At 35.9% G+C, this 15,931-nt stretch overlaps 1 protein-coding gene across 4 annotated transcripts in view; it reads left to right on the plus strand.

Moving 5' to 3' along the window:
- SLC44A5 (solute carrier family 44 member 5) overlaps positions 1-13,817 on the plus strand; it is a 361,866-nt gene extending 348,049 nt beyond the window's left edge. For 3 of the 4 annotated variants that reach the window (XM_082419856.1, XM_082419857.1, XM_082419854.1), the window contains 5 exons: positions 39-112; positions 729-799; positions 953-1,041; positions 2,392-2,476; positions 5,602-8,834. In XM_082419856.1, the coding sequence (XP_082275982.1) occupies positions 39-112; positions 729-799; positions 953-1,041; positions 2,392-2,476; positions 5,602-5,714 (432 nt within the window). In that variant the 3' untranslated portion in view covers positions 5,715-8,834. Of the gene's footprint in view, positions 1-38; positions 113-728; positions 800-952; positions 1,042-2,391; positions 2,477-5,601 lie in introns of all 4 variants that reach the window. The other variant, XM_082419855.1, reaches the window with a different exon arrangement.
- The last annotated feature ends 2,114 nt before the right edge of the window (positions 13,818-15,931 follow it).

Raw genomic sequence — 15,931 nt, forward strand, 5'->3', positions numbered from 1 at the left:
GTTACTGACTCCAGAATAATATCAACTGTCTTCCTCAGATTGCAATATATGGCAAAAACTTCTGCAGGTCAGCGAGAGATGCTTTCAATCTGCTGATGAGAAATATTTTAAAGTAAGTAATCAGGTTTAGCATGGCAGTAGATGATTTGGTGAAGCTTTAGCATCCATACTTCACATGTTGGTGGTCTTATTAGACATGAATCTTATCTTTTATTTTAATAGATTTAAATCTTCTCCTTCACACCATTAATTTCTTCGTATGTTTTAGAATTATTGCTCCCATCATCCACCTGTGCCTTTATACCCACTTGCACTTATTCATTTTTATTATCCCCTGTGCTCAAGAAATTCCCCACATGAACATTATCATCATGTTTCTGACTATTCCCCCCTCCCAAAATTGACAGAGTCTGAGTGAACAAAATCAGAGAACCAGTGCAGCCATCCTCAGGATTCAGGGTATCTATAGTCCCCGAATTAGAGAGAGAGATGCTGACACCACCAATAGCACCTGACAGCCTTACAATACCATCTTCTGTTTACTCCATTATAAATAAGTCAGAAAGTCATGCCTGGGTTCTAACTTCATTTCTTGCATTTAACAAAGGCCAAATAAAATTTCAGCAAAGACACATCAAAATGAACTCATGAATTATTTACTCTCATAAATTTCTGATAACAAATATAATTTAAACACAAAATTATACTCTCTTTTTTCTGATTCTCAGAGTTGCAGTTATGGATAGAGTGACAGACTTTGTGCTAATCCTGGGGAAGATTCTAGTTGCTGGGTGTATAGGTAAGTAGTAGTAGTAGTAGTAGTAGTAGTAGTAGTAGTAGTAGTAGTAGTAGTAGTAGTAAGTTTAACATGTGCTTAGAAAAACTTCTTTACTACAAAAAGCTACGTTCCTTTGCAAATGCATAATATACATGTTCTGCCTTTTCATTCTAGGTGTCCTGGCCTTTCTACTCTTCACAGAAAGACTCCCAATGATTACAGAAGGACCAACATCTTTAAATTACTACTGGGTACCTTTGATGGTAAGAGCTGATGTCTTAGTAAGTTTGGGCTGCTACAACAGAAATACCATAGACTGGGTGGCTTAAACAACAGGGATTTATTCCTCACAGTTCTGAAGACTGAGAACTCCAAGATCAAGGTGCCCACAGATTCAGTTCCTGGTGAGAGCTTTCTTCCTAATTTGCAAAGGGACACTTTCTTGCTGTATCCTAACATGGTAGAGAGAGATTTCATCTCTCTTGTCTTCTCTTATAAGGGCACTAATCCCATTCACGAGGGCTCCATCATTGTGACCTCATTACTTCCTGAAGGCCCCACCTCCAGATGCCATCACTTTGGGGATTAGGTTTCAACATATGAATTTTGAGGGGACACAATTCATTCCATAGCATCTGGGTAACATTGATTCTGATTTATGAGAAATGGCAAAATAAAAAACCAAAAAGGAATAGGAGAAATAATGATAGCTGACATGATTGGTCTTACTTTGAGGCCAAGCCTCATTCTGCTTTAGAGCTTGGGTTCCTTGGATGCAACCCCTGAGACAGAGGATTGCATGCAGAAGGCTTACTATGAAGTGCTCTCCTGAGATACACTTGAAAGGAAGTGAGGAGGACAGGCCCAGGCAAAAGAAGAAGTTGACCCATGCTGCAATTATAGCTGAAGCCTCAGACATAATTACAGGAAGTTCTGACAAAGGGACTAGGCCTCTGTATGCTGCATCAGGCAGCCGTTGCCCAGGGGTTGCCCTCTGAATGATGGCATAACCTTGGGTGAGGCAGTTCCCTGCAAAAGCAATTCCTAGTGAGCAAAACAGCTGAGTCATCAGCAGCCTACATACATTCCCAGCAACTAGGGGATAGATGTGGCAGCTGGCGAGGACCTGGGGGGAGCCCTGCGAGATCTATTACAGTATATTAACTCACTCAATCCATGTGTCATAAATACCATTATTACTCACATTCTCCCCTTCCCCACCAACAGTCTTATGTAGGAAGCACAGAGATGTTAGGTGACTTGTCGAGTGAGTGCCTGAGCTGTGATTAAACCTAGGCAGTGTATGCTCTTAACTCCTATGCTTTACTGCCTCAGTGTGCAGGATCCTAAATCTGGGATGTTTTTGGTAGGCATTGGGGATAGTGATACGAAAATTGGCAGGTAATCGAGTACATTTTGTTTAAATCCCAGTACAAAGACACTCAAAAACTTTATCACTGAATTTTTTACATTCCTATATTGAAATCTTTTCCAACACAGAGTATTTCAAAGCGTCCTCATCATGATTTTATTTAAAGCTGCATTATTGTTCTTTTGGACAAGTTAATGGACAAGTTAATGGCATCTTCATTCTCTTCTCTGCTCATTTACAGACAGTCATTATTGGATCTTACCTAATTGCACATGGATTCTTCAGCGTCTATGCAATGTGTATTGAAACAATTTTCATCTGCTTCTGTAAGTTTTCAGTATATGTGTTTTCCCCCTTTGGTGGATAACCAAAAGATGAAAAGGTTAAGACCCAGTCTTTTAGCTGGCTTGTGGATTTGCTATGACCTGGCTGAAACTGCAAAACAGTTTATTTGGAAAGAGACATTGTCTAGTAGATGCTTTGTAAACCTTAAAGGCTGAGAGATGGGGTTTGCAAAGCACAGGAGGGTCAGGCATCATGGCGTGGTGTTAGCATGAAATTATTTTAATTTCTTAATGTTTTCAAATTTATAATAATGATTGGCTTCTGTTGTGCTTTATTAACAACTGAAGACATAACTGGGCTTTGAGGCTGGGCTTTGGGGACTCTGAGGAGAGCCTTGAGCTTCTGATAAAGCCAAGCTGGCAATGGTTTCAAAGACACATAGGGCCAATTCACACTGGGTAACACAATGACAAATAGATAGGATTCATGGAGAGGCGTGTTTAGGAAATGGCTAGATCAACTCTGCTGCGTAGTGTTAAAATACTTCAATAGAGCGTTCATCACTGACTTCTTCACTGTGCTTCTATGTGGCATGTGCACCTCACGTATGCAGAATGGACATGTTTTCTATTAATACCTCATCTTAAAAGCCCTGGAGAACCTAGTGCCCATCAGGAGCTTGATCTGTCCTTACCTTCAACCTAGATAAAGTAGGGTCAACAGGTGAAAGAACAGAACTTGTTAGCCCTACAACTAATACCCTCTGAGAGATTATTTCTCTGGCACATTGCTCTCAAGAGAAGCAGAGAAAACATTCTATGACAGGGCATTACTGAGTGATCTACTTGTATAAAAGGAACAGTTTATTTTTTAGTGTAACTCACAGCACCAACTGCATGCTGGGGTCAGGAGAGGAGATATATATATATATATATATATATATATATATATATATATATACCTCCCTAAAGATAGTAACTTTAGGGAGATATATTGAAGGAAAAAACCTTCTAGAAAATGGTTTGATCTTTTTTCTTTTCTGAACATTTAACAAATCAATTTTCAATAACTGGACAAATTAATCAGGAGAACTTTGTGCACAAGTTAGCTCTTCCTCTGGCTATAAATGGAACTGGAATGTTTAATCTTTTCCTAGTGCTTCAGTGGTTTGTCAGGAAAAGCCATCTACAAAATACCACATGAACAAACTTCAGCTCAGGTATGAGGTGGAAGAAGGAGCATGGGAATAAGGTAGCTTAAGACACAGAAGAGACAGAGATCTTGAATGTTCAGAGGTCTCTCCTTTCATCTCAAATGCTAATCATGGGAATGAAACTGGGAGAGCCCACTGGGATCTTCCTGCTTCTTGTAACTGAAAAGTTTTCTCAAAATGTATCCTGGGAAATGTTTAGAACCTATCAGTTTCCAATCTTTGGAAGCTTTGGCAAATCTTATAGATCTTAATTTTGACAGTGGATTTTAAATTTGAGCACTAAGAAATGTTTTCCACTCATCTATATTACTAATTGCCAACTTCTTGAAAAGCAGGTATAATTTCAGCCTTATTTAACACATTGTGTGTTGAATGTGAATAGTTTCTTTTTGGATGTTCTTGTCTTTGATAGTAAAGAACAAGAGAAACCAAATTGTATTTTTCTTCCCTCTGCAGCTGTTACTATGGGCGACATCTAACTTTGGAAAATTTTCTTCTTAAATGATACTCTAAGGCAAATTATGATTGTGTAGAATTGTACCTTTTTTAAAAATATACACCTCTTTATACCTGTTATCTTGACTGCCAGAAAACTGATGTTTTTAAAAATGCAAACTATTTGCAAACAAACACTTCATTTATAGAGACATAGCATCCTTTCAACATTACAAGGCAATGAGAATTCTGGTCCCAGGATGGGAAAAAAACAATAGTTGTAGATGATTATTTTCATTATTATGTGATTGATACCACAGTTCCTACCAATCCCTCAAAAGTAATAATGATATAAACATACAACATATGATATGTGATATAAGATATAGAAATATGATTAAGGAAAAAACAAAAATGTTCAGCATCTTTCATGTTCCCTCCTTAGCTTTTCATTTTGTATGTGAGGAAAGTCACTGTGAAGTCTAATGTAAAAATCTAATAAACCAATAATCCAACCATTCCTAAGAGAGTATGATGAAAAATAACTTAGATTTATTCCATAAATCTGTGATTATGCTATATGGTTTTATATAATATTTCTTATCCTTTATTTCATAATAAATAAAAGCTAAAATAGCATAATATTTTTAATATACTAGTCAAAATAGTTTCAAGTTGCATTTATATATTTATTGAGATAGATATTACCAGCTGTGAATTACACGTATCTGCAGGAAATTTAATTCCATGCAAACTTCTCCTTGCTTCTCAGCATCATTCTGATGTTTTTCCCCAACCACCCAACAGATGTGTGCTCAGTGAATACCCATCATTTTATTATTATCCTAAGCAAAGCAGGAATATAAACTCATGTATTACAGAAGTCAGCAAACACTGTATTAGCTTTTGAATACAACCTGAGGTAAACTACAAGGATTTAGGACAGGACACCGTTTAGTTAAGTAGGATGAGAACTGAAGTAGGTGTCAAGAGACTGGGTCCTCACCTCATCCTGTTGCCCCAGAGCTTTCAATTTCAGGAGTATCATTTTACATCCCTGGGTCTCAGTTTCTTCATCTGTAACATTAGGGTGTGAATGACCATTAAAAGAGACTTTGAACTGTGAAATTCAATTATTCTCTACATTTATCACACCATACTTTTTATTCAGCTTCATCTCAGAGGATGTGGCAATTTACCTTTCTGAAATGAACAGTCGTTAGAATTTAAAGATAACACATTTGAAAGGACATAAAAGATCTTATTAACCTTTAAACTATCAAAATAAACCTCTTTGGAGTGGGCGGGATTTAGGAAGTTTCAGTGCTTCCTGGCAGAGGTTGAAGCTTCTTACTTTGACCAGCATCAGCTACTTAACTGCACTAATTTGTCTTATATTTGACTTTCTAACACTGCTTTCTCTGATTTTTCCCTGTTCGACTCTCCAATTTATAAAAATGCATATAATTGTTCTGCTGCTGTTGCTGCTTTTGCCTGCTTTGGCTGCTGCATATACAGGTGAAGATCTGGAAAGAAATGATGGATCTACAGAAAAACCCTACTTCATAACCCCTACCCTGCACGGAATTCTGAACAAGAAGCAACTAGTTCCCCAGAAGCAGAAAGAGTAGAAAAGCTCCAAACAGTGCCATTCATTTTTAAGTAGAAGTTTTGTAAATTAGGTCATTTGTATTTGAAAATGATGCTTTTAAGTAATGTGAAATTTCAGTGCTTATTCCTAAAAAGCGAGAACTTGGTACCATCTGAGGTATCAGGCAATTGATGACAGTAGCCTCTGTGAACTAGGATACTTTATAGTGGTCCCAGCTGAAGAGCAAGGTGTAAATGTCACACATTTTTTTAAAGCCTATAGCTGAAAGTGTTTCCAAAACTTTTATAACTTGGCATGCTGTTTCCCATTGCAGCACTTTGATAGCCTTTCTTTTTATAAATGTATATTTGTAAAGGGTATTCAGGAAATTTTTGAAAGCACTATAAATGTGTAATCAATTAGCCATAAAAAGATTGATTTATAGTTAACCAGCATATGGTACTAAATTTGTAAATATGGTGCTATGGTTATATTTATACTGTTCAAGCTAGTGGACAACATTCTAAACTGTGATTAAACTTGTATTAATGGTTCCCTAGGAAGTATATTTCAGTAAGTGATTGGAGACCATAACAAACGTATAGACGTTAATGTTATACAGGTTCCACGGGCCGCATTACTAGGTAAAAATTACTGTGGAACCTTCATAGGCCATTTTGTTTTAGTGAAATTATATTTATAGTGAAGTTGAATCTGAGTTCTGGAATGTCATTTCCAATAATATGAACCTCTGGCCACCATGAAAATATTCTGAGCAGAACTGAGATGGCCACATAACTCATGCCATTTGTCTGTAACCCAAATAATAGAGATAAATCCCTATTTTCCTATGCCCATCATATAGAAAATGGGTATGGATCTGTTTCAGAAGAGTGATTATATCTGTTATGAGTTTCTAGATTAAAGAGATGATGTGGCTTTTTTCTATAAAATGTTTAATTTTAGCTTAACTTTCAGTGAAGAAAGAGAAAAGATAAGAAAGACACTTCAGATTTTACCCTAAGGAAATATTAGCCCTCCATAGGTACCTCATCTTGTACCTTTACAAGAGGCATACTGTGGGTTAGGAAATCTCTTCCTGAAGGGTTTAGGAGGAGAGTTACTTTCATACTCCACCCTTGCTGGCCAGAGCAACAAACCAGGCTCTGGCGTAGGAAAGCATGAATCAGACACTCACGTACTTTGCCTGTCCATCTCCTGTGTGCAAGTGCGTATGACATGGCAAACAGTGTAAAAATGTACCCCAAAAGGAGCATTGAATCAATAGTATCCTTTTGGCTTTTACACTAAGTAAGTTTGTGTATAAGGATTATTTATGTCTTGACAGAAAGGAACATGTTGATCTAACATTTTGATCTGAATATGATCCATGTATCCAAGAAGAGAGTCAGAAATGTATTATTGTTATAAATTAATATAAATAGTAATTTATTTAATGACCCTGAAGTGTGGGAACCTAGATTTAGACTGACTTCATAGCAGCTTAATAGCAAGAAGCTAATGAATAGGGGAGATTTTCAAAATATTGGTCCTTCTATGGCCACCATCTTGCTCTTGGCTTACTTTCTTGAGATTATTGTAATCAAAAGTGTCATTTGGCTTCATACCTTGGCAAAACCTTCTTCACTCTCATGCTCCTTGAAGTATAATTCAGAGAACAGTGATAACCTATCTATCTTTCTAGATGATAGTTATTATTTTATTATTCAGTAATACAGCGTTCACAACAAAAATCTAGTAAAATGGTTACCTCTAACTAACTTAAGTGTTGAAAAATTATAAGGAATAAGTCCCCTTTTAGGAGTAGTTGAAAAATTCATAATGATGAAACAATTTTTAATTTTTTGTGTATGTATCAGAATCACTCTGAGAAATTGTTATAAATATTGATACCTGTGCTCCCCACCCCAAGAGATTCTGATATAAGTATTTGGGTGTGGGGCAGCTTGTGAATTATTATAAAGTTCTTTAGTGATTCTGATACACATAAAAGTTGGAAAATCACTTGAATAAAATATAAATCCACATGTGTGAAATCAGTTGCCTATTTTTTCCTTATAAGTCTGGCTGTTCTAGGAGTTAGAAAATTGAGAAAGACAAAGGAGATTAATTTGGAGAATTCTAACAATCATAACTTCTGTATTTTAGATTCTTGGTACTAGATGGGGGCCCATGTTTTAAATGCTTAACATTAAATCTGCTGATTAGACCAGAAAATTCTCCACAGTAAAAGTATTCACTGAACTATACGGAGATAGAAACATTCTAAACTTGGCTATATTTTAAGACTATAACCCTTGGTTGCAAAATCATAGGAAAAGGAATGTCGTTTGGTTCAATATTCTTAATAAATATTCTTTAAAAATCTCTAAGTATAGAAGTTTTAACTATATTATGTGCTTAATTCTAGTTAGAAAAATATTTTTCATTAATTACTTCTTTGTATAATTGAAATATAGAGAGAAAAATGAGTTTTTGAGAAAAATTTAAAAGCCACTTTCTTATAAAGAAATTAAGGTAATAACTGAAAAAACAGAGCAATACTTCTCAAAATTTTGGGTTCAAAGATTTGAAATATACTGAAAATTTACAAATCTTTAAAAAAAAAAACTGTACTACCTAAACTGTTGCTCGAAAACAAAAGCAATTTTGAACTAATATGGTAAATTAGAAGGCAAGTCGAATACATCATACTTTTTAGGAATTTGAAGGTGAATTTAGAAATTCCTCATACATCTTTTGTTTTTTGTGTAGTTACATTTGCTCTCTAAAAGAAGATAAAACTTATTTCCTTAATCATGCAGCTGAGAGGCATATGCTATTGGCAGAATCAGACCTGGTACACAGAATGAGATAATATCTTATTGACATAATAACAAGGGCTGATTGTTTTTTCATAGTTATGTTTACAATAATGTTGATGCCAAACTATGCTGTTTTTTAGAATAACATTTTGAACTGCTGTAAAGCAAGTATGCAGCAGATGGCGATGTTACTTCTCTTACAGTTTTGCTTTGATATTTACCCTGTGCCATTCTTCCTCCTAGTGGAAGATTTAGAAAGAAACGATGGTTCTGCTGAAAGACCCTATTACATGAGTCAATCTCTGCTGAAGATTTTGAACGAGCAAAATGCACAAACTAAGAAGCAGTAGAAGTGCAAACTCTGGTCATCCTGCAGCGGTGTTACCTTTCTCTCATCTGCTGTGTATGTGCTACACTTGTTTCATAAGTGCTTTGTGTATGGAACACTGTATTCACCACCTTGTTGGCTTTTATTTGCATGTTTTATACCAAAGCTTATACTGTAATACGTGAAGCCATCAGAAGTTGCAAGGGAATTGTTAATAACACGGAACATTTTTTATACTAAGATGTTTTGTTTTGTAATTCATTTTTAAATAGAATGGCTTGGATGTTTTGAAAATGCTAGTGAATATGTTAATATTGTTTTAAATATTAGATTGAAAAATGATACGTTATTTAAATTGGTAGCTCCTAATATATTTTTAAAATTACAACTAAAAGACTTCTGCAGGGAAAATTGGTAAACAAAGTAAAACAGAAGATTTTAAAGTTTTCCCCACTCCTGTTTGACAATAAATCGGTAAAAGGAGCGCCACACTCCAGATTTTGCTCTAAGTATAGACTGTTTCCTATTAAACAAATTGTCAATCATCCAGCCTTTACGACTTAGTCCTCTCTGACAAAGTGCCTTACTGGCTGTTTAATATTACCCAGCTTTTGTGGGCAAGTTTACACACATTGTTAAAAAAAAAGAATCCTGCAATGTTTAGTGATTAAAACAAGTCTTCTTGCATTTGTTTTTTTCTTAGCTCACTGGTTGAAAACCATTTGTCATTTCAGTATGTTTGATATCCTCACTGTATAGACTACATTTTGCAGCATAAACAATTTCCCTTGCGCCTAGTGGACATTCATGAATGTGTACTACACGCAAGAAAAAAACCTGAAAGGACACTTGTTGGGTTTGTTTTTTTACTAAAAGTGAGTTTAAAATGTAATCTTTTCTATGATAGATATTTGAAAATACAATAGGTATAAGACTACATTTCTCAGTGTTTTACACAGATGGGAAAGGGAAACTTGAAGAAAGTACAAAGGGAAACTTTACCCCAGAAAGGGTGCTCACAGATGTCAGGTACTGAATAACTCCATTTTAAATGATTGTTTATTATCATCAATGAGTGTTCTATGTATGTTATTTCCATTTTCTAACTTTTGATATGAAATAAGCAGTTTACTCATGTTACTTTTTATTGTGCTAATATGAACAAGAACATAATTTCTAATTCAATTTTAAATAATTTTATTAGTACTAACTTTAAAGAAAATGATTTCCGTTTGTTACTCAGTGTTACAGAAAGAGTCCATAAAACATTCACCCTAAGGGAATGTCAATCAATCACACAATGATAATTTGTGAAAGCTTTGCGAATCTATAGTAAGTTACTAGCAGTTTATCTATTATCATATTTAACTGTGACTTTGGATATTCTTTTATGCCAAAAACGAACTCATATGAGCACAAGACAGTCTGAGCTCTATAATCAGTACGCTTCTGCTGTGCAGAAACATTAGGAACATATTGTCTAAATATCTTTGATAACTAAACTGTTTAATATTTAATGAAATTTGTTGTTACTCATTGTTTTAAATCTATTTGTTTTTTCTTCTAATAAAGATTTAGATAAGAAAAAGCTCTTTGCTTTTTTATTTCTTTAAGCTAGAAAAAGCCATCTATCATCATGACAAAATCTCCTCTGTATCAAATGTCTAGGTTTTTAAAAAAAATCTAGATTTATCTTTAAACTTGTTTTCCACTTTTTTTCTAGCTGTGCACTGACTGCCAAACCAAATAACTGAAGCTGATAATTTATACAAAGTAAATAAGTCAAAGCTAAATGGATAAGAAATGGATTTTTTAAAAAACCCAAACAAACAACAGCCTAAATTAGTTAGTTGGTCTTTGTTTTAATTTGCCAAAAGTTTGCTCAGTCCCACATTTGGTTTGGCCAACATTCATAAGAAGCAAATCTCATCATTTTAAAGGCAGGGATAAGTTTACAGAAGAATATAAAAAATGTGAACACAAATTAACAATAGTTTCTAAGGAAAGATTAAATGTCCCTATCGCTGGTTTAGCTCAGGCTAAAAATTTTCTTAGGTTCAGATATTCCTTAACAAATCTATGAGTCTATTTTAAAATTGAATTATATGTTAAATCTTCAAACTTAATTTTTCTTTAAAATTTAATAGGTTTCTTTAAATGAAAACATAAATGTTGCAGTTTTCAAGGTTGTTTTAAAATGCCCTATATTGGGACTTCCCTGGTGGCGCAGTGATTAAGAATCCGCCTGCCAGTGCAGGAGACACAGGTTCCAGCCCTGGTCCGGGAAGATCCCACAGGCCCCGGAGCAGCTAAGCCTGTGCGCCACAACTACTGAGCCTGTGCTCTAGAGCCCGCGAGCCACAATTACTGAAGCCCGCGCGCCTAGAGCCCGTGCTCTGCAGCAAGAGAAGCCACCGCAGTGAGAAGCCCGCACACCGCAACAAAGAGTAGCCCCCGCTCTCCACAACTAGAGAAAAGCCTGCGCACAGCAACAAAGACCCAATGCAGCCAGAAATTAATTAATTAATTAATTAATTAATTTAAAAAATAAAATGTAATAAAATGTCCTATATCTAATAAGATGTTTGTTAATATAGCTACTGGTTCTTTTCTTATTTAAAATAAAAATATCATTTGGTTTCCAGAAGAAATCCAAACCTTTATATTTTAATAAGTCCCACTTTTAGATGATAAAGCACTGATCATATTTATAAATAAATTGTTTGAAATTGGACTATGACTGATTTGATTTTTCTATGTGCCTAGAAAGTTTTAAAAAGAGTTTGTGAATCCACACAGTAAAATCACACTATTAAAGGTTCTGTGGGATCATCAGGCATAATGCATTTATTATTTAAAATAATATTGGAAAGCAGGCTCTATGCGACAATTCCTTATTTTTCTTTTACTATATAGTTGACCAGCACTCATTCCAATGTATGTTCTTTCACTTTAACAAGTGGTGCCTCAGGAAATTGCTCTTAAACTCTAACCAGGCATAGCAATTATCTTTAGTATTATCTGGTTCTGGATGCTTTATAAATCAGTCTTTGTTGGCATAAGATATGGGGACAAAATTGAACAAAAATCATTATTGCAGACCATGGATATGAAATGGTGTTGACATTTTTTCCAGTTTCTTGCAAATATTATCCTTAGATGTTTGCAAATGTTTGTATTTTAAAAACATAGCTATATGATTATAAGAATACAATTCAATAAATCATTGATGAAAAGAAATATCTTACCAATATAGCAGGAATAAATTACTTCTCCAAAATTACTTTCCATATACCATGTTTCTAGTCTTGGGGCTAAAATGGGTATTGACGATTTCTCTCAGGACCTAGCTTCATTGCTAGTGAATCAATCATAACCCAGAAAACAAAGCCAACCCCCATTAAAACAAATGTAACTTCATTTATTCATGAAAACTGAGTACCACTTTATGCAAGACTTGGACATCAGGATGATGTCACAGTCACGGACTCTCTTAAAATTTATCAGGCCAAACTGAACTGTTCTTTCCCACATTTATGACTTTCCAATTGCTTAAAATGAAACAGCCAAAATAGTATAGAATCTGGCAATATCTTCTCTAATGGCTTCTGTGCTGGGACGAATGAGGACTGTTATGTGACACATTTAAAAGCAATCAATTCAATTTTACTATTTGAAGTCACTAGCTATTTTTTTTAACACCTTGGCTCTTTTTTTTCCAGTCCTTTTTTCTACTGTATGATTTAGAACAATTTAAGCAAATGGATAAAACAATCTTGTGAACAAAGTACAATGCCCTTCCACCGCTGACTCAAAAACACGGGCGTCTTCATATTCTGGCCCTTTACACGGTACTAAGAGCATCGTGTGTTAACAAAGGTGGGAGAAGCTTATCAAATGAAAAGATGTTTTCATTTTGCATATAAATTAAAGTGAGCCTGGACTTGATCATTGTTAGAGTAATCTTGAAATTTCCACAATCTTCCAGCCAAATGAATGTGTGCTGCTGCATATGTGTACGCAGTGCACAGAAAGAAGAAAATGAAGGTAAGATGTTGGGAAAAGCACTGGTGTTCAAGGAGAGAACAGAAAAAGCTAAGGGTATATAAAAATATATCTCTAACAGGATATAAGAGGGCAATGTTACAGAAAGCGGGGTGCCTTCTGAATGCAATTCATAAATCTATTGAAAAAAGAAAACACGTTTGAAGCCAGTAATTAAAAATATTTTTCAGTTTTCTGGTAAACAGCATTGAAGCAGACTATGTTACAGTAAAACTAATCACATAGATGTATTTAGCCCAAACAAACAAAAAAGAATGATGTCTCAACATGATTTATGATGAAGGGATTAAAAAACATTTGCCTAGTGAAGATATCAAGATGGCAGAATAGAAGGATACAGAACTCACCTCCCCCACCATGAACACATCAAAAATACATCTACATGTGGAGCAATTCTTACTGAAAACTAATTGTAAACTGGCAGAAAGAATCCTGAAAAACCAAGGCTGTAAGAAAGATTTACACGGTATCAGGTAGGAAGTGGTGAGAAGAGATCAGATCAGGACCTGTGCCCCTGAGAGGGAACTCAGAAGATGAGGGAGATTACAGGGCAGAGATCCTCTCTGGGGAGTAAGTGGTTAAAGCCACATACTGGGCACCCAAGCCCTGGGGTCTGACACTGGGAAGACAAGTTCCCTTGGCTGGTTGGAGGACAGTGAGTGGGACTAACAGGAAGGCTGTGGGAAGCCTGGACTCTACTCATGAAGAGCGCACACATGCTTGCTTACTCCCAAAACAGGGCAGAGAGGGCAGACTGAAACTGCAGGGGACACTGGCCAGTTTCCCCCAAGGCTGGTGTAAGCCCCAGTGTGAGCTGAGCACCAGCTCTAACCCCGCTTGCTTCAGGGTGGACACAGCTCCACCCTGGGGTGAGGGCTGTTGTGGCTGAGGTGAGATCTCAGCTGTGAGGCACAGAGGCGGCTCAGACCTGAACCTCAGGGCTTCTGCTCCAGCAACGTGGGACCTACCCCCACCCTCAATAGGGTGGTGCTGATCACTGAGCAGAGGAGAAGCCCTGACTCACACCTGGATCTTGCCTGAGCCCCTCCATCTCCAGCCTTCCCTCCTACCAAGATGACAGATGCCAGCACACGCTGGGGGAAAACATGACTCATCCTCACATCAGATCCTGCTCTCCCACCAAAGCAACTGAGCACACACAGACTGTATAGGGAAACTCCCACACAAGGACACCCCTTCAAGACTGCAATAGGTAACTGTTTCACCTAATTTCATACAGACAGAGGAAGTTAAGCAAAATGAGGAGACAGAGGAATTTGTTTTAATCGAAAGAACAAGAAAAAAACCCTGAAAAAATAAGCAATAAAACAGAAATAAAAAATTAACCAGATAAAGAGCTCAAAGCATTACTAATGAAAATGCTAACTGAATTAGAGAGAAGAATAGATGAACACAGTGAGAATTTTTAACAAGGAACTAGAAAATATAAAAAAGAACCAGTCAGAACTGAAGAATATAATAACTGAAATGAAAAAGACACTAAAAGGAATTAACAGCAGATGAGGTGATAAAAAAAATTTACCAGAAGATAGAATTCTTCTATTCTGGAAGATAGAATAATGGAAATCACCCAGTCAGAACAGCAAAAGGGAGAAAAAATGAGCATAGTTTAAGGGACTTCTAGGACAAAATCAAGTGTACCAACATAGGGGTCCTAGAAATGGAAGAGAGAGAAAAAGGGCTCAAAAAATGTATTTGATTAAATTATGGCAGAAAACAACCTGAACCTGAAAAAGGAAACAGATATCCAGGTACAGGAAGCATAGAGGGTCTGAAACAAGATAAACCCAAACAGATGCACACCAAGACATACCATAATTAAAATGGCAAAAATTAAAGATAGAGAATTCTGAAGGCAGCAAGAGAAAACAAAGAGTCATATACAAGAGAACCGCTACAAGGCAATCAGCTGATTTTTCTGAATAAATTTTGCAGGCCAGAACAGAGTGGCATGATATATTCCAAGTGATAAAAAGGAAAAACTTGCAACCTAGGATACTCTACCTAGCAAGACTGTCATTGAAGGAGGTAGACAAAGAACTTCTCAGACTAGCAAAACTAAATGTGTTCATCAGTACTAAACCTACCCTAAAAGAAATGTTAAAGGGTCTTCTCTAAGTGGAAAAGAAAAGGCTACAACAAGAAGTAAAAATCTATAAGAAAGGAAAAATCCCACAAGGAAAGGCAAATATATAAGAAAGGCTGATGAACCACTTAAATAAGCTAGTAAGAAGATTAAAAGACAAAAAATTTAAAAAGCAAATACAACTATAATAAACATGGAAGGGATAAACATGAAGATGTAAAATATGATATCAAAAACACAAAATGTGGGGGAGGGGAGTAAAAAATGTAGATATTTTAGAATGTGTCTGAACTTAAATGACTACTAGTTTAAAATGAGTAGATATAGTTATAAGTCAATATACATGAACCCCGTGGTAACCACAAATAAAAAACCTACAATAGATACACAAAACCTAGAAAGAAAGGAACACAAGGATACTGCTAAAGAAAATCATCAAACCACAAGGGAAGGAACTAAAAGAAAAAATGAACAGAGAAGAACTACAAAAACAACCAGAAAACTGGTAATAAAATGGCAGTAAGTACATACCTACCAATAATTACTTTAAATGTCAATGGACTAAATGCTCCAATTAAAAGACATAGAGTAGCTGATTGGTTAAAAAACAGGAACCATCTATCACCTCACACTGGTCAGAATGGCCATCATCAAAAAGTCTACAAATAATAAATGCTGGAGAGGGTGTGAGGGGGAAAGGAGCCCTCCTATACTGTTGGTGGGAATGTAAATTGGTACAGACATTATGGAGAACAGTATGGAGGTCCCTCAAAAATTAAAAATGGAGCTGCCATATGATCCAGGGTTTCCACTCCTGGGCGTATATCTGGAGAAAACTATAATTCGAAAAGATATACCTGAACTCCAATGTTCATTGCAGTACTATATATAATAGCCAAGACATGGAAACAACCTAAATGTCCACTGACAAA

Source organism: Balaenoptera physalus (assembly GCF_965194825.1).
Source record: "Balaenoptera physalus genome assembly, chromosome: 1".
NCBI lineage: Eukaryota > Metazoa > Chordata > Mammalia > Artiodactyla > Balaenopteridae > Balaenoptera > Balaenoptera physalus.